General features: G+C 43.8%; 1 protein-coding gene across 1 annotated transcript in view; it reads right to left on the reverse strand.

Moving 5' to 3' along the window:
- Positions 1-20,155, reverse strand: part of HEG1 (heart development protein with EGF-like domains 1) — an 83,916-nt gene that overhangs the window by 50,503 nt on the left and 13,258 nt on the right. The window contains exons 2-5 of the mRNA XM_010834412.1: positions 11,417-11,704; positions 9,422-9,721; positions 3,458-3,811; positions 2,183-2,524 (exon numbers count right to left, since the gene is read on the reverse strand). Coding sequence (XP_010832714.1) covers positions 2,183-2,524; positions 3,458-3,811; positions 9,422-9,721; positions 11,417-11,704 — 1,284 coding nt within the window. The remainder of the gene's footprint in view (positions 1-2,182; positions 2,525-3,457; positions 3,812-9,421; positions 9,722-11,416; positions 11,705-20,155) is intronic.

The raw sequence follows: 20,155 nt of genomic DNA on the forward strand, positions 1-20,155 counted from the left end.
AAAAGAGAAAGCGTTAATGTTAACCCAAAGCAGGTGGTTTCAGGATCATGGCTCTTCCTTATCTGGTGCCTCAGAACCCCACGTGCCACTCACACTGAGGTCACATTGTCCACACACCAGTTGTACCTTGACTGCAGAGTGTAGGGTACTGAAGAGATGGAAGAGGGAAATTCTATGGGATGCAAACTCCAGGCCTGTGAAGGCGAAACTTCTGAGACTGCTGGGCAGGGCAGAAAAGGATACTTTGTGTTTAAGTGACAGAAAGAGTGTGTTTTCCATGCCTGGACATAGAACAGCACAAACAGTCTCCACCCACAAGTGGTATTCTTTACAACAAAGCATATGCTTTTCCATATCACATCAGTAGTAAATAATAATTTTCCTCATTAATTACAGAACTCAATAGCAGGGAAGAGAGCTTCCACTGTTAGTGGTAGAGAGGTAAGAATTCAAACCTATTATAAGCTTAAATGATAAGTTACTGCGTTTTTGGTTTATCAACATACAATTTACATTGATAAGGCTGATGAGAATTGTTTTCAAAATATTTTCCAAAACATTCTTAAAAAGGAACATCAAAGGAAAAGTTTTCTCAAAGCGACAGACTAGAATTCATCAAAATTAAAAAATTCGTGCTGTTCATGGGATAACAGCAAGAAAGTTCAAAGACAACCCATAGAATACGAGAAAATGACTGCAAATCATCTTTCTGATGAAGGACAAGTATCCAGAATATATAAAGAACTCTCACAACTCAATTAAGGAAAGATAAACAACCCGATTTAAAAACGGTCAAAAGATCTAAACAGACGTTTCCGAAAAATATATACAAATGGTCAATGAGCACATGAAAAGATGCTCACCATCACTAGTTAGCTGGGAAAACTGCAATCCAATACCACTTAAGACGCCACCTAACCTCCACTAGGATTGCTGTTACTGTTGCTCAACTGCTAAGTCATGTTCAACTCCACGAACTGCAGCATACCAGGAGCCCTTGCGCTTCACTATCTCCTGGAGTTTCCTCAAATTCACACCCATCGAGTCGGTGATGTTATCTAACCACCTCATCGTCTGCTGCCCCCTTCTTCTTCTGCCCTCAATCTTTCCCAGCATCAGGGTCTTTTCCAATGAGTTAGCTCACTAGAATCAAAAGAGCTCGACAACAACAAATGCTGTTAAAGGTGCTAAGAAACTAAAACCCTCCTACTTTGCTGGTGGGAATACAAAATGGTGCAGCCACTCTGGAAAAGTTTGGTAGTCCCTCAAAGGTCAGAAATGGAGCTACCATCTAACCTGGCAATTCCAAGAAAACATCTGTGCACACAAAAACATGTACTTGAATGTTCACAAGAGTACTATTCATAATAACCAAAAGGTGGGAACAACCCACATATCCAATAACTGATAAAGGTATACATTACAATGTGGCACATCCATACAGTGGAACAGTATTTGGCAGTACCAAGGGATGAAGCACGGACACACACCACAGCATGGATGAGCCTTGAAAACCTGATGCTAAGTGAAAAACACAAAGACCACACGTTTTATGGTTCCATTTATAAGCAACGTCTCGAGTAGGCAAGTCTATAGAGGCAGAAAGTAAATTCATGGCTGTTAGAGGCCCAGAAGAGCAGAGAATGGGGAAGAGACCACAATGAGCACAGTTTCTTTTTGGGATGATGGAAACGTTCTGGAATCAGATGGTAGTGATGGTGGCCCAACTCTGTGGCTATACCAAAACCCACGGAATTGTACATTTAAATGGGCGAACTGTACAGAATGTGAAATATAGTACAATAAGGCTGTTTAAAAGGGGGAAAGGAGAATGTCTCTTGATGAAAGCCCAGACCTGGCGTGAACCACCACTCACGAGGAGGTGATACTCTCACCTTCCAGAAGCTGTGTGATGGCGGCAGCATGGGGGTGTGGGGTGAGCTCTAAGGGCTGGAAGGACACTGCAGAGAAGTCCCCGAGCTGTGTGTGGCAAGTGATAACAGCAGCATCTTGGAGACATTACAGAAAAATTGGGGAATATACAGGTATATGGGTATCAACCAGCTAGAAGGATGGCCTGGAGATATTGAGAGGCCTGCAGAACTATTTCATTATCGCTGAAGATCAAGCTCAGGCAGCCCCCCACCCTCCTCGGGGTGCGGTTCCGTGGATGGAGACTCACTCGAGCGCTCCCCGCGAGGTGCCGAGAAGCCCAGACTTTCTGAGGAGGATGAAGACAAGGCCTCGGTGGCCAGCTCAGAGTAGCTCATTTCATACAGCACTGGGTCACTTCCTTGTGGGGCAGAGGCTGAGAAGCGGGTCAGAACCGAAGCATTCACAACCTCAGGATGGGAAGTGGAGCTTCCTGCTGCACCTGCAAAGGGCTCGCTGCCGGTGGAAAACCAGAGAGCGGTGCTCTCTTCACCTCTGACTGGTGGGATGGACCGAGAGGAGGTTTCTGTCTGAGACACAGGGCTGCCATTCCCTGCGCCAGAGCCACTGGCCAGCTGGGGTCCTCTGGAGGCTGAAAGGTGTCAGACATAAAAGGCCATTAAGTGGATGTAAGAGAGATCCCTCCACAACTAAGACATGAGCTCCCCAAGAGAAGGTGCCCTCTGCAAGGACCTTGTACAGTGTTTACTATATGTGTGACCTGACGTACACTTTCATGTTCTAAACAATTATTTCAAAACTATTCAGTGTCAATAAGACAGCAATACCAAAAACTGGTGAAGAGCGGAGCTTTTAAACAGTATGTGCAAAGTCTCAGAGTAACTTACAGGCTTGAGTGTTTTATTCTTTCCCCTAAAACATGGGGTAGTACGAGCCAGTGAGTATGCTGCTACGTCCATCAAACACAATGTGCCCAAATATTATGCTTAGTCAGTATTTTCCTAAGGCAGTTCTATTATAAATAAAGGTTATTCTAATTCTGAAATACCACAAAAAAAGAAAAAAAAAATCAACCATGGGGGCTCACTAAAACCATGAACTTGAGGAGTATATTTACATACTCTGCAGATTTATTTGTGAAGATGATCTGTACATAAGATAACTGAAGCTGGCTTTAAAGAGCGGCCAGCTCTCAGTCTGCAGTTGAAGCTGCAGAGCCACAAGATGCATCAGCACCGGGAGCTCGGAGGTGGGAGTCTCAGCTCTGCGGTGAGTGAGATAAAGATCACGCACTCACTCCTTAAACCAGCTGAGCCTCAGTTTCCTCACCTACAAGAAAGCAGGAGGAATGATGCCTGTTTCACTAATTTCACAACATTGTCATGGGGCTGAAAATCAAAATGTGATAATGTGGTCTACCAGATAAAGGAGATAGTGTTATCCAAGAAAACAGCTGTTTTCTTTTTTTTTTTTTAAGATTACAAATGGTCTTGAAGTGACCCCTTGAAAAAATTCAACAATTTTTAAATGTCCATAATAGATCAAATAGAGATTGAAGACTTACTTGGAGAATCATTTTGCCAAAATTCCCTTGAGATGTTGGAAGATGTAGGACCAAATGCAATTTCTGTGGACAGCTCTGTGAATGCCCCATTCCCTGGGCTCCCGAATACTCCACTGCTTCTTCTCAACTCTGCCTCCGAGGGGGAAGAATGGACTGATGATGAAGTTATGGCAATTTCAGAGTCCTCGGGGAAATGTTCTGTCTCATTCAGAGGTCGCAGACTGGTGGCTGAAGACTGGGGCATCCTTTGGACACTGTTGGGGAACGTGGTGGCAACATGGACACTCTCTGTCCCACTCACCGAGGAGCTGTGGACAGCAGTAGAGTTGTTTAAATCCTCTGTACTTCCAGAAGCTAGAACGGAAGAAAATATGCTTTAAGACTAGCCAGGGTGTATCTGGATACAAATGATGGTAATTACATTTTGGTAGGTGAATATATGTAATATGGATCTAATAGATAAACGCACCTAACTCATTCTCCCTCTTTTCACAGAGCTAAGTGAAGAAGCATGAGATCCTTCACTGAGCACAGAGAAAGCTTCAGATCAAGCTAAGAGGAAGACAGCAGAAAGCCTCTAGACCCGATTTGCGTCAGTCTATATAGAAGAAGCTAAAAACTTCTGTTCTTGAGTCCACCTTATAACCTATATAGGACAGACCATTGTGACACAGTCTGTGTTTTGTTTTGTTTTAGCCACGTAAGCCTTTTGTTCAAATGCTATTATAGATTAAAGCCTATACCTAAAACTGCATAAGAGTGGGTGCATTACAGGGGACCCTGTCCCCAGCGAGGAGGCCTTGGGCTCTGCATCCACAGTCGGGACAATGGTGGCCTAGAACAGTCATTCCCAGCCTTGCCACCAGCAACAGTTCTTTATTACTTGCCACCTCAGGGCCATTGTAAAACTGACATTTCGAAAGACTATTAACCAAGCTGCATTTATTAAGTAGCAGAGCTTCTAATCAGCAGGAGATACTCATCATTACCCCACTGATTTGATTTAATTCCACCCAAAAGCAACAGGCTCCATCCCTGGAGTTAACCTCATGAAGCTTTGGAGACTGGCTCACACAGTACTCCAGCGGGTCCCAAGGACTCCAGGTTGGGAACAGCATTTCTGATGAAATGGATGGCAGACACTGGAACAGTTGTCAAGAGCCTCAAGAGCTGAATAACACACCATTGGTCAAAGTGGACAGTCTGCTCTACAGAAGTACAGTGGCTTGCTGGTGGTTCCCTTCCACAAAGAACTTTCCAAAGGACACCCTGAGAAATGACCTCCAGAAGGGTACACTGAAAGCCTCATGCCAAACAGGAATAAACTGCAGGGAAGCCTGATGAGTGGGCAAGAAGACCCAGAGGCAAGAAGGAAGAGCGCTTTTTTTCTCTTTTTAAGCCAAATTTTTTAAAAAGTACTCTCTATACCTATAAAATGAAAAGCTTCAAACTGTTAATTATGACCCAGGAAAGGAAAAAAAATAAAGTCCTCATTATAAACGTTTTTTTGAAGACCAGTCCAACATGCAGTCCTAACAAAAGCACAGATAAAAGTTAAACATACACATAGAGGGCGAGCACAGGAAACACAAAGGCTCCTTCTACTTTCGTACCAAACCACAGAACCAGGTATACCTATAACACAGGCTGTGGCTCTGGCTGCTGGACCTTGAGGGAGACAAGGAAGACGCAGGCAATCCATAAAACCAGTAACTAAATCAAAGGAAGAGAGAGACCTGGAAACAAAAACAGTTGCCGCCTATAGCCATCCCTACTTAAGACCAAAAACAAATGGACCTGGGGTTTTTGAGCACAAGCCATCCATTCTCCTTGCTTAACCCTGAAATAAGCCTTTCTCTGCTACAAACTAACAAAAAAGGTTCAGTATTTAAAAAAAAAAAAAAACAAAGCACAACACAGACATGTCCCAAATCCTCACTCACCTACTTCGCTTCTCGGGCCTAACTTCGTTAGAGTCACCATCTATATCCACCAATTACAGCCCCATCGGACTGCTGAGTGCTCCTTCAAAACACTTCTATTCCCAGTAAATTGCATTATTTCATCGACTCAGTGCACAGTGATGGTTTTATTGGACTCAGCCTGAATACCTGTCCAGCAAAGCAAATGGCCTCAGAAATACAACCGTAAACATCACAACCGCTGAAAGTCACAAAAGGAAAACGGCTAGGTTTTCCCTGACCCTGAGGCTCCACGGAACACTGTTTCACCATTTCATTATCATCAGTATTACAAGCTGCCTTTTCAACCAATAACAATGTGCCATACTTTACGTAGACCTCCACAGATTGTGCTACCTAAGACTTTATTTGTATAATCCCATTCAGTCCTCACAGCAAAGCTACTAAGCAGTGTGAATACTTCTGCAGAGTTGGTGCTTCTTAACAAAAGGAGAAAAGGCTTGGTCAAACTAATCTACAGTCACCACTTATGTTACCAAATGCGCACCTGCTGAATACATCTAGGGGGAAATGTGCTATGTTTATAATCAGCAGAACAGCACTGCTGATTATTTAATAATTGCCCTTCCTTGCTCATTTTCTACCCTTGAAGCAGCCATTCAAAAATGAGAAGACCATCCATTTGGGAGCAGAAAAAGCTAATTCCCTAATATTTATAATAAGGGGTGAAAAGAACACCTGCTCTTCTGGGGAAAGAACATGGGTCCCTCTCCCATTACAACACAGTGTACTGGAGCCTCGGGCACATGTTACGATGCTTGCCCTCGACTTGGCTGTGACCCAGAACTTGCCAAAAATCTTGCTGAAGCAGCTGATATTTGGCAAGGGTATTGCTAAATCTACAACCTTCTGAGTTATTTATATTCTCTTCCTCTACAAAGTGAAATCACCACAGAGCAATTTACCTGGACCATATCAGCTCAGCTGCCCACAGAAACACTTTCATGAGTTGAGATCCATTACTACACCCTCTGCTCCTATTTAGTATATATAGAAAACGTCACCTTTTAAAGAACATTAGCACAATTTCCACAAAACAGCAATTGAAGGCATTTTCTATTATGATCCTCAATATTCGTTACATAAAATTCCTCTTAGAAGGTACTGCCCCCAAAACACTGAAGCCTATGGATGAAATTGTATTACTCACTTTATCTGACAATATATCATACCCAACCCAGTTTCCCTCTGTGCCCTGGTTTCCAGGAAGCTCGGTACTAAATTTAGTGCTCAACTGTAGCCACTCTCACATAGTTCAACATACACATATCTCTTTTCACCTTTAAAAGAGAACTTTTTTCCCTATTAGTTGCTTTGCTTACTTTTCCCCCTAATTATCAAATAGCACATGGTCATTCGAGAAAATATAAAAAGTAGAGAAGGAAAAAAAAAGGAGGAAGCAAAAAGTTTCAAATGGCTTCCGATCTCTTTTTTTAAAATCTGAGTTAGCTGTCTAGGCCTATACTTGATTTAATGCATATATTTATTAGCATGTAATTTATTTTTGAAAGCAGGCAACTCCTGGCTACCCAAGCCTCAGAAAGGCTATGTTGTGTGTACATCTGTGTGCAGCAGAATGAGAAGTGAAGGAGTCACAGAATACAAAGGCTGATGTGTCTGGAATAACAGATGCTGGAACTAGAAGGATCTTCAGGATCAGCTGGTCTAATCCCTTCATGTTTCGAATAAGGACCCCCATCCTCCCCAGGCCCTAGTGAGCAGCATCAGTCCTCTGACTGATCCAAGTGCCAGGACTTTCACAGGGTCAAATTCACTAGTGACAAAGCAGCCAAGTGTCACAAAGTACACGCCCCCGCCACACTCCCTCTTGGCTTCGATTCCCCTCGGAGAGGCCAGCTGGGTTGGGTGACTCCCAGTCTGTGTCTGCCAAGTCCTGCTGGCTTTCTCAGCACTCTTGCCTGCATGCCTAGAACTCCTAGATCCCACAGTCAGGAAATCTACATCTCAAAATTCAGGTTTCAGGGGAGGTAGAAGATACACTAGAGCTCTGGTTAGCAGGTTAGCAGGGACCAGCCCAGCACTCAGAATAACGCAGAGCTCTGGGACTTCCCTGGCAGTCCAGTGGTTAGGAGTCTGCCTTGCAAGGCAGGGGATGCAGGTTCAATCCCTGGTCAGGGCACAGAGATCCCACATGCCGAGGGGCAACTAAGCCCATGTGCCACAGCTAGAGAAGCCCACACACTACAAGGAAGACCCAGCACAGCCAAAACACAAAATAAACAAAAATAATAAAGCAGAGCTTCATCTCCACATGGCTTCAGGCCCTTGTTCATGTCCCCTGTACATCCCTGCAGCCGGATGGGGCTAGCAGGCTAGATCCAGATGGCTGGCAGTCACATCCTGAATGCCTGGGTCTCCCTGCATTGAACAACACCCCAAGTCCCCTCCAGTATCTAAGAGCGAGGTGGGACTCTACCTGGAATAGAACAACTGGTTCACTAAGAAGGAAGAGCAATGCTCAGCAAAGGATTTAAGGAAGAGGAATGATACGGTAGACCACTTCAAAAATCAAAAGTATAACGTTCTAAAAGGATGAAGGAATTGGAGGGCTAAATATTTTTCTGAAAGTATAGATGACTACAGTCAAAGCCAGTCGTTGGAAACATAGACTGATTTTCAAATATACCACAATAAATATACCACAGCAGTGGGTTGAATTTAAAGTATAAATATTAAATGACCCTGACCAGAGTCAAGTTTAGCCTCCTAGAAAATGCTTCCTTTCCATCATTTCGTAAAGTGGTTCTTAAACCACCGAACCACAGGACTTTGAAGCTGGAAAGGATCGTAGCTTTTATCCAATCTAACCAACGTTTAAGAATAATTTTAAAAGCAATCCCCTAAAAATATGAATCATAAATTATACACATACCCAGTTGGCAGGAAACTATATAGAGTATATGAAAGGGGAATGGGCTGCTTTCAATAGGTATTCCAGAGAGGATCTCCATTTTCACTTTGATGACATAAACTGGAACCCCTAGTCCTGTAAAGTATTTCTAATATCCTCTGAAATGGCAACTTCTGAAGCTCCCAAGGATACTTCCCGCCCTCCGGCCCTGCTCCCCACGGCACGCAGATGGAAACACACGTAGTGCGCACAGGCTCCGAATGAAATCTCACAGAAGAGAAACGCTGGGCAGTTTCCAGCACTGGCCTGTGGCTGGATGTACCCTGTAACATTTGGCACATGCTCATCCCCTTCCTCGTCAACTGCACCTCACTGTGGGGCAGAGGAACCTAAGAGAAGTAACAGACACAATCTGTGTCCTCAGAGGATTACAGTGCAGCTGGGTAGAAGGTGAAGATGGATAAGGATAAGCTAGTGTGACCTGGTGCATGGCTCAGAGGGTTCATGAAAGACTCAGTGGAGCTGGGACACCTACATGGAGACTTAACTGATGGCCAGGGGTTGGAACACAAAGGGCCCGGGGATCCACCACTGCAACCTTGCAAACACCTGCCTGTATGGGTTTTCTTGAAATGATGCCCAGAGAAAACTGTCTGTTATCTTTGCCATTGAAAGAAACATTTTTGCAATAAAGAGGAAATACAAATATAACTCTCTGTCGAATGGCACAATGTTCACCATTTTATTCACCCTGGAACTGGTCTCTTAGGCAAGAACACACACCGCCACACTCAGTCTTGGTTGTGTGTGTATGTGTGTATGTGGGGGAAAGGGGAAAAAGCAGGGCCTGGTGGAGAGAAAGGTCTAGAGCAGCTACTGGACCAACTATTATTTTCTTCCTTATACAAGTAAAGAAAACACATTTTAAAAATGAACTCAGCACCGAGATAAATTGTGCAGGTTGTACTTTTAACCCCCAATACTTTGCCCTGGTGCTTAAAGTCTTTTTCCTTAGCCCCTGTGATGAGTATGTAACTGGCTGGACATTCAGGGCCATTTATTTCTATTCTGCATGACTTCAGAGGGTGAAGCTGGGACAGAAGCACTCACATGAGGGATGGTCAGAAGGAGGGGAGTAAGCCGATGTCCTGGAGAGAGGCGGCCAGGAGGGCTCTGGTCCTGAGGAACTTCTCTGCCTGGGGAGTGCTGTCTCTTCTCCCCCTTCCACAGCAGGGAGAGAGGACTGGCTCAAAACTGAAGTGGCAGCCATTTGGGTGTGCACAGTCACTTCTTCGGGGAACCCCTGTGCCCCCGCCGGGGAACCCCAGGATGTTCCACTCTCCATGTAAAGAGGGGCAGTTCTTGCTTCTGACCCTGAACTGCTGGATGGCGGGTGACGCTTTCCCAAGGCTGAAAGTAGACAGAGACAATTAACACTCCACCAGCAGACTTCCAAATGTCTGAACCATCTTTGAGTGAGCTCACCTCTGACCTCTATAAAACAGACACGAGAAGAAATTAGGAGCAACTGTTCATTCTTTGAAAAATTTCCTCCTGAAGCAGAGACCACAGACTCACACAGAGGCTGTTTTCAGATCTCGCAAACAAAGACTCTGCATTTTATGGTAAAATTATCAACAAAGGAGCACAAAGAAGCTAAATATCAGATGACATGGAACCAGAGGTCGGTTTTGGATCATGACACATCACTCACATTCCACAAAGCTGGTCCCAGAATTTACTTAAATTTAATATAAAATTTCCACAATCTGAATGACCAACAAACCCAGGCAGCATCACATACAGTTTCTAAGCTCTATATCCACCATTCACAAATGGAATGTAAAATTCTGCCCTACATACCCTTTACAGAATTGAGTCCCCCAATCAGACCTCCCATCACTGGGGTGGGATGAGTCATCTTTGATGGTTTCAGCCTCTTCCTTTAGGTCATCACCAAAGCGTATCAGTTTTCCTTTGTGAAGAGTCTTTACTGATTCTTTCCTCTCCATCCCCAAAGCCACCAGACCATACGTTAACACCAGGCTATACATTAGCACCTGGTATCTGGCTTTCTGTGTCTGCTTGGGTGCTCTCCGGGCTCCAGGTTACTTCTGCTCCATCTCCCACCCCAGACATCGTCTACCCATCTGCCAGATGTACCTGCCCAAATTCACTTTAATCATGTGACTGCCTTGTTCAAAAATCTTCAGTGACATTCCCCACCACACCAAATCAAAACTGCTTGGTTTTCAAAGTGTTGGCTAATTGTGCCTAACCCCACCCACACGACTGTCCTACCCGCTGCTCCTCTCCTGTGTGTGTGACTTACATCCTCCCCATCCACAAAGGGCCACATTCTCTTCCTTCCTCTGTACCTTCGCTCACATGACCCCGGGCATTGCACTCCTCAGCCACCCCTCCCACCTTGCTCAGATACACAGGCTTCGGCTCAAATCTCAGCTCTGAAACCCGTTAACTATCTGACCTGCACACATTGGACTGATGGATTTCTCTAGCTTCAGTTTCCAAATTCCTAAAATGAGAGCAATGTGACCTTATCACTTGCTGTGAGAATAGACAGAGGAGATACGTTGGTGCTGAGTGGGTATCTAGTCGGTGCTAGCTTTCTTTGTCTTCGCTTCTTCAATCAAATCTTGCTCATCCAGCCTGAGCCCCTTATTGAAATCCTTTGCTAAAAATGGCAAAACAGTTTGTGCTATACAGACTGGCACAAGAACAACCATCTGAGCTACGTCAACACAAACAACACAGCCCAGCAGTCCACCAGACCTGGTACCTAGGAGATGGCTGAGCGTGGCAGGACCGCCAATGCGGTGTGGATTTGGTATGGCCGTGCAATGTAGATTCCACAGGATTGGTCAGGCCACTCAGCAAATCTGCACCCTCCCCTGGTCTATACTTACAACTCAATTAACCACAATGAGCCACAGGTGGAGCCTAAGGAACAGTGTGGTCCTCTCTGTCCCAGGACCCTTGGCTGAGCATCATGACTCAGGATGGGGGAAGGCAGAGATCATCAGATACTTGGTTTCCCAGGACTGGATATTCATGCACGAAATAGTGTCATTAGCATAAACTCACCTAAGGTGCTGCTCTGAGAAGTCAGAGTCGTTGTTCTTCCAGGCCCATAGTGGGGAACGGTGAACTCTGTTCTCCCTGAAGAGTCATTTATTCCTCTAGCAGCTGCTGTTTCAGTTTGTAAGGTGATGTTTTCTGGAGCATCCAAAGAAGGATGGATCTTCCTGGGGGTCTGCACCATGACACCCTCTTTGGAGACCACTGTTGAAGAGTCCACTTGATTCTGATCAAAGGTAATGTTTTCTATTTGGGGTTCAGTGTTGCTTTCTAGCCAGTGGTTTTTTACAACAGCTGAAACAAGAGGAAAACAAATCAGTGAGAACTTATTGCCTTCTAAAAAGAGCACTAAACCTTCAGAAAACATACGTAAGCACATACATCAATGGAGAAGTGGGTTCAAGGAGAATAACTTCACCTTTCTTTTTCTCCAACAGTAATTATTCTTGCAATCCAGGGGAAGAAATTAGAAAGCAACAATATTATACAGGATTAAATTTTACAATAAACAGAATAAGTGATGAAGATCGATAGAAAGAGACCAATTTGAAGTTATTGCTGACCACATAGCTCCTTGAAAAACCCATTTTTATGTTCCCATTTGGGAATGATATTTTTCTTTCTGCTTAGGATTGAGGTTGGTGTTGAGAAAGCTTTGCAGGGATGAATGAAGTCACTTCTATCCATGAGTCAGACAAAAATGGCCAACCATTGGACCAGCAAATGTTGCAGGCAGAACCTACAGTTCAACTCAAAATATAACACACACACACACACACCAAAGGAGCAAGTTATCTTCTAGATCAGCCCTGTCCAAGAGGTATATAAAGTAAGCCACAAATGCAAGCCACATAAGTAACTTTAAAACTTACAGTAGCGCATTTTTAAAAGAAATGGGTGAAAATAATTTTAACAATTATTTTATTTACTCCAACATATTCAAAATAATACTTCAATACGTAACTGATATAAAACTATTGAGATATTTTGCATTCTTTTTTCAGAATTAAACCTTTAAAGTCCAGAGAGTAATTTGCCAGCCACACTTCAAGGGCACAATAGCCACATGAGGCCATATAGACAGTGCAATTCTAGAGCAGAGGTTTTCGACATTGTCCCCACTCTGATCCACTCCTACCTGAAGCAATGACGCACAGACTGGAGTTGGAGGGGTGCTGATTATAAATTCTTCCATAAAGAGATTCTGATGACCTTTCCTAAGGGAATCATTTCCTCCCCAACCCCCTTGAGAATTACTTTTTCCATGCTTCCTATTCTGTTTCCTGTAAGTGATAATTAACAGAAGCTTCCTAAGGAGGAGGGCGTTTCCTAGGCATCTGAGCTCCCCTGGGGCCCAACCCCAGACAGGCAAGGTCCACACTCAGCTAGAAATGGGATGTGGAGTGGTGTTTCCAGGGCAGCTACCAAGTACATAAGTTCAACGTGCGACTCTAGGGTTATGGACAGCAGTGAGCGACCCACACAGCATGTAACCTTTGTTCTTCCTCCCTGAGCTGCAAAGGCCAGCTAACCTCCCAAGAGGAGGGAAAGGATCTGAAGATGCCTTCCCTACCCTCTTGGTCATCTTGGCACAATGAGATAAGTTATTCTCAAAAGAAGCCAGAAAAAAGTGATTGTCAGGAGGCAGAAGCGACTTTAAAACCCCTGCTCCAAAACTGGTAAGCCACGAGCAAAGAGAAGGAAATGAAGTTAGTTCTATTTACAGCCTGAAGATGAGTGTGAGGCTTGGCTAATGGTCAGAATGGCTGAGTCTCTGGAAGCAGCAACGTCTCCTTTAGGGAGCAAGAGATGGGTGCCCCACGATCCAATCAGCTCAAGGAATTCCAGTCTTCAAACGGAAGAGAATGGCCACGTGAAGACAGGACATGGCTATCACTGAACCATGCTGTCTCCCTGGAGGGTTGACTAAAAACAGAAGGCAGGGAAAATGCACACTATAAACAAAACTAAAAGGTAGACTGTTGTCCTGCAGTATCCTGAATAACCCGGCCGCTAACAACAACCAAAAACGCTGAATAACATGTTTTCTAAAGAATACTTATAAACGCATTGCTGAGTTAGCAAGCAAATCTAGTGAGGTCAAAAATGAACCGAGAGCTGAAATTCAGAGAGGTGAGCTAAACTCCAAAGCTGGCAGCTGCTCTGGGGCACCTGCTCATCATTTGTGACCTTGATCTTCTGTCCTGGTGGCCACAGGGATGCAGGAGATCGGAGGGAGCCTGAGAGAAAACTCCTATATGAAGTCGAGACCAGGGCTATACCTTGGGTGTAAGGCAAGTAGAAACAAACCTGCCCTGCTGAAGAGGACAGCACTAAATCTGGCCCCTCAATCTTGGTTTCAGGTGAAAGAAAAATAACAACTCACCCAAGAATTGATAACCATAAAGCTAGCCCTTATGTGGGTGTGCAGCACATACAACACCTGTGTGGTCTAAACCTCAAGCCACGGGTATATTTAAAAGTGATCCTACAGAGATATGATGCTAAGTGAAGTAAGTCAGGCAGAGAAAGACAAATATCATATGATATCACTCATAGCCTGAGTTTTCTCTCAGGCTCCCTCCTATCTCCTGCATCCCTGTAGCCATCAGGACAGAAATTCAAGGTCACAAATGATGAGCAGGTGCCCCAGAGCAGCTGCCAGCTTCGGAGTTAGCTCACCTCTCTGAATTCCAATTTTTAAAAATGATGCAAATGAACTTATTCACAAAACAGCCTTACAGATATCAGAAGCAAACTTACAGTACCAAAGGGGAAATATAGTGGGAAGGGATAAATCACACTACTACAAATAAGACAGGCAACCGACAAGAACACATTGTATAGTACAGGGAATTCTACTCAATATTCTGTGATAACCTATAGGAGAAAATAATCCAATAAAGAATGAATATTTGCGTAACTGAATCACTTTGCTCTATACCTGAAACTAACAACATTGTAAATCAACTATACACCAAAGAAAATTATTACAAATATGTTTTTAAAAGTGGTCCTGAACCTTGTGAATATACTAGAAGCCACTGAATTATATATAGGCATACCTCATTTTATTGTAACTCACAGATACTGCATTTTTTTTTTTTTTACAAATTCAAAGTCTGTGGTAATCCTGTGTCAATCAAGTCTATTGGTACCAAAAGCATTATTTTTAACTAAAATATGTATATTGTGCTTTTTAGACACAATGCTGTTGTACACTTAACAGACTACAGTATATTTTAAACACAACTTTTAAATGCACTGGGAAACCAAAAATTCCATGTGACTTGCTTTATTGTGATATTCACTTTATTGCAGTGGTCTGGAATTAAACCCACAATATCTCGGAGGTATGCCTGTACTTTAAAATGCTGAATTCTATGGTATGTAAATTATATCACAAACCACACACACACACACACTGTTAATGGGGAGGAAAAAGTGGTGCTGATACACAGTGTCTCTGAGTACTTGGGAGGAACAAATGCGAATGATCTGTAGGTGAACATACCTCCCCCCCTTATTTTTATTATTTAAAATTGGATAAAATCCTATTATATAAAATTGGATAAAATCCTAAGGAATAAGAAATCACAGTAAAAAAAAAAAATCACAAAATAAACAAGAAAAAGGCATTTGTGGGCAAAAGTCAGCAAACTAGACAAGAAAGACTTCAACTACTGGAATTATCAGACAAAGAATGTAAGAATTTAAAACTCCATGAAGATAAATAAGAAAAAATTGAAAATGAGAGAAAAAGACTATAAATAATGGCTTAAAATTGAAAGACATCTGCATGGAAACTCTAGGAATGAAAAAATAATAATTAAAATTAGGAAACTCAACAGCAGATTAGATACAGCTGAAAAGAGAATTAAGAATTACAAGACAGATGACAAGAGAATGCTGAGATGATATGAAGAGACAGAAAATATGAAAAAGAGATGAAGAAACAAGAAGATACAGTGAGAAAGTACAACATATATCTAACTGGAGTTCTAGGAGGGGAAATGAGAAAAAAGAAAAATAGTAATATTCAAAAAGGTAATGGCTAAGAATTTTCCAGAACTGATAAAAAGTATATGTCTTCAGACTAAGGAAGTCAAATGAATCCTTAGGAAGCTAAATAAAAAGAAATATAAGCCCATATCACAGAGAAAGGGCAGAAAAATCACAAACACTAGGTCTTAAAAACAACCAGGAGGAAAAAATGACAAAGCAGCTACAGAAGATGATAATTCAAATAATAGTTGATTTCTCAACAGCAATAATGGGAGCCATTGTGGATAAATATTTTTAATGTGCTGAGAGAGAAAAAACTAGAATTGTATACTCGACAGAATTATATTTGAAAACTGTCTTGAAACTATCTTTCAAAACAGAAACATTCTCAGTCAGATTTGGGTTAATCAACTACGTCCACTAAACGAAATGATGGAGAATTTATTTCAAGTAGCAGAAAAAGCAATTTTAGGTGAAAGCTATAAGGTACAAGAAATAATGAGCAAAGCAAATGGTAAATATGTGCGTAAAACCTAAGAAGCACTGAATTTATAAAACAGCAATTTCTCATTGGTCGGATTAAGAAGACAAGACAGAGTAAACATAACATAAGTCAGGGGGGACGATCAGAATCATGTTGTGCAGGAGAAAGGTAACTAAGCTGTGTCAAGATGCATTTTAAAGCTGACCCTAAAGAGTAAAACTGGTAGAGCTTGGAATGATATAAAATTTCCACCAAGAGAAATCAATGATTGTAGCCTAAAACCAAAACCAAAAAAAAAAATCAATAAACAGGGACATAAGCATGCTACTTAGAGAGATGGATATAATTCCTTAAAAAATCAGTTAAAAGGGCTGAAAGTGGGAAGCAGAAAATGATAATGGTAGGAGTGGTCAGTGTTTTTTATAATAGCCATGTAAAACATACTCAATCTTTAAACCACGCAGAAGTTTGATAAAAATAAAAATAAAATTTTATAAAACAAGCCCCTGATGTCCCTGGCCTGGGATTCCCAAAGAACAGTATCCCACTGCCCCCCGCTTAACTCTGGAGGTATCTCTACTCCTTTTATTGCATATGAACTATTTCTCAGAAAAGGGATTCACTAACCACGTAGTGGGGGCAGGCAGAGCCCAGCCCACCCTCTCTGCTATTCAAGGTCTTGATTGTGATCGTTAAGTGCTTTGCACTATTCCAGGCTCTATCTCAGGAAAAGTAATGAGTCAAGTGCTAAAATATTTACTGAAGTCTAAGGACAACTTCTTACAGAAGCCCTGGGTTGTTCAGGGTTCCTGTGGCTACATTTTGCCTGAGGTGTGCTCCTTATTTAGCGCAGGTGTAAAAACCTCAGTGGGAGAGCGATTCAGAGTAAAGTGAACAGGACTCTACAGGAACCCACCACATGCAGGGGCAGGTATCCAGAAAGCTGCTCTTCTTGGTGGAGAAGAGGAATCCGAGAAAGAAAGAAGGTATGCCTCAGGCCGCGGAGCCTGGGCCAGCCAGCCAGTGAGCAGAAGAGGCTTGCCCCACCAGATGCACGGGCGCAGCCTCTGGGTGGGAAGGGGCGCCCCGAGGCGCAGGGGGGCTGGCACTCCTCACCTCACCCATCCCTCTCCATGGCGGGGTCAGAGGTGATTATTCAAACCCCACTCACATCCTGTGGCAACTGAGCCACACGACCAGCCTCATAGTAGAGTTTAGATGGTCATTTCCCAGCTGTCTCTGGAATTGGAAATTAGCATCCTTCCCTCTGTGCTCAGCTCCTGGTGTCGGGCCATCACTTTCCCTTGTACCATGAATGGAGATTACATTAACAAGAGAGCTTTACTGCTTTGCCTGTTTTATTTTTTTCCCAAGTTGACAACTTCCACTTCTGTAATGTCTTAATGTTCCAAAACATCTGTTTGTGAACCAGGATCATCAGGGGTGCTAGCACTGCCTGGGAGTAGCATTTCCTAATTAGCAGCTGCTACAGAGTCAACTCCTCACCCCCCAGCCCCCTGATTTGAGGGTTTTTGGCTCGCACTGTTCCTGAGCAGCAGAGTGGGTGTGTGTGGACAGCCTGCCGTGTCATCCACAGAGGCAATTTCCTCCAGGCGGCCCGGCCACCCCCGCCCCCGAGGCACCACCTACTGCTGCGGCTGCCCCAAGTCAAGTGTTGCCGGCTACACCCTCTGCTTCTGGGGCACAGAGTTGAAGCACAAGTGCTTTATGTTCGTTTCCCACCATTTAGATTCAGATCTCATGCCACGGTGCTAAGTGTTTTCACCTGTGTTATCTCACTCAACACACGTGACAGCTGGTCAAGCGGGTGTCATAGCACATGAGGGAGACTAAGGGGTAAAGTTGATTGTTCAAGGTCACAGCTCAGCAGCAGAGGGAAAACAGTCAACGCAGGTCTCCTTCCATCACACCTCAGCCTATTCAGTGACACTGGGCCTTCGAGGCACTAACCAACGAGCAGGGCCAGAGGAAGTCTCACCGGCCTCCAACCTGTAGCCTTAAGCCCAGCTGCACTCCTTGCTTCTAAGAGCAGCGAGACAGTGCCTATCACGTGGGCTCTGGCATCGGACAGACTTGGCCTGGCAGCAGCTGCGTGTTATTAGCTGGAAGACTGAACAAGAGGACATCTAAATTAGCTTCTAACTCAGAGATGAACTTCATGGGTAACAAAAAGGATGGTAACAAAGGAGGAGTAGTGATGAGATGGAGGATGAATTTATGGGAGAAGAAAAGCCCTTTTTCAAAATATGAAATCTGGGATGATGTTATGACTTCCAGGTGGAAATGTATGACAGGCAGTTAAGATGTGGGACAGGCGATCAGGAGGAAGGGCAGAGGGGCGGCAGGTGAAGGGGAAGGCAGGGAAAGGACTGAACTGAGGGGAGAACTAGAACTGGGTGGGAGGAGAAGAGCCAGTGAAAGAGACACAGATGACAAGGGAAGGACAGGATGACATTGAAAGCAGGAGTCAGGAAGGCAGTGTGTGCAGAGATACAGCAGACAGAGGCCACAGTCAGCAGGGCTGCAAAAAGGCCAGAGAGAGTCAACCGAAGTTCCCAGGACTTTGCTGAGTGATGCTTGGAAGATGGAAGGTGAAGGTCAGATGGCTAGGGGTTAAAGCTCCCCAGGGAGAGGCTCTGGGAGGTCAATAAGACACTGAGCCCTGACCACAGTCAGCTGTGAGATACCCCGTTCCTGCCCCCTTTTCTGGGATCCTCAACCTGGGGAACGCTCTTCAGAGTGCTACAGAGCTGGGTGCCTGGATCTGCACGGTCATATGTGCCAATGTGGCTTCTTAAAACTCTGATAGCAGTTTCTTTGTAATTTTCAAAGACTTTCCTAAAACTCAATTGCTCACATAGGGAGGGAAGAAATGAGACTTTAAAAGAGAGAGACTGTGAGCCCCTTCTCTTTTTAATTCCTTGGGCTGGAAACCACAAGAGGAGGAGGACATTGTTCACAAGAACTTTAAGGGAGAAGGAAACTAGGCTCCTATTCTCAGAGATGTTATCAAGAAATCTCACACATTCACAATCTGCAAAATACTTTTTATGGGATAACTTTGGGGGAGGGGGCTAAATTACCCTATTAGATCCTGACACTCAGAGTGCAGTAGCATAGGAATTCTTACCCCATTTTACAGAAGAAAAGACTGAGGCTCAGTATTGGGGTCACTTGCCCAGAATAACCCAGACAGTAAGTGGCAGAGTGGAGACTAGAGGCCAGCTCTTTCATTCCAGCATCTTTCCTAATGAACGCACCTACGTGAACACCAGTCAGGACTGAGAGAAGCTCAGCCATCCCTTCCCAGACTATGTAATGTATGGTGCGTGACCTGTTTCACTAGCTAGCACCCAAGGGCTGTTATTTGTTCTGGGAAGTTGGGAATTTGGCTGTGTGGTCTTTGGTGCCCTCATCCCTCTTCAGAGGTGATCTCTGTCCTCAGGGACCCCAGCAACCTACTACTCTGGCCCTCACATGACGGGACTGAGGCCCAAGAGGGGCGGTAACAGTTCCAAATCCACAATTCAGTCAGTGGCATTTATGAGTTTTAAAAATATGTTTACTTTCACACTCAATAGGATAGAGATTATCCAAACAAAATGAAAAATAAGAAGTGTTAGCAAGGATATGGAGACATTGGGACCCTTGGTGCTTTGCTGGAGGGAATATAAAAGGGTGTAGCTACTGTGGAAAATGGTTTGGTGATTCCTCAAAAAATGGAGACATATAATTATCATACGATCCGGCAATCCCACTGCTAGGCATCTATACAAAAGAACCAAAAGCAGGGAATCAAGATGCCAGATACGTGTACACCCATGTTCCCAGCAGCGTTATTCACAGTAGCCAGAATGTGGAAGCAGACCAAGTGCCCGTCATCAGGTAGACAGATAAACGAATGTGGTGCACGCATACGACAGTATATTACTCAGCCTCACAAGGGACAGAAACCCTGACACACGGTACACCGTGGTGAGACCTGAAAACATCATGGTAAGTGAAATGAGCCAAACTCAAAGCGACAAATACTACATAATTCTGCTGCTTTGTGGTACATAGAACAGACAAAGTCATACAGACAGAAAGCAGAATAGAGGTTGGTAGGGGCTTGAGGGAGGGAGGAATAAGATGAGTTTCTGTTTAGAAAATGAAAAAGTTCTAGGAATGAGTGGTGGTGATAGGCACAAAATAGTAAGACAGACAGATTCTGGTTTTGGGGTAGATGCTCGAGC

The sequence above is a fragment of the Bison bison genome, unplaced genomic scaffold (genome assembly GCF_000754665.1).
Source record: "Bison bison bison isolate TAMUID 2011002044 unplaced genomic scaffold, Bison_UMD1.0 scf7180017864032, whole genome shotgun sequence".
Lineage (NCBI taxonomy): Eukaryota > Metazoa > Chordata > Mammalia > Artiodactyla > Bovidae > Bison > Bison bison.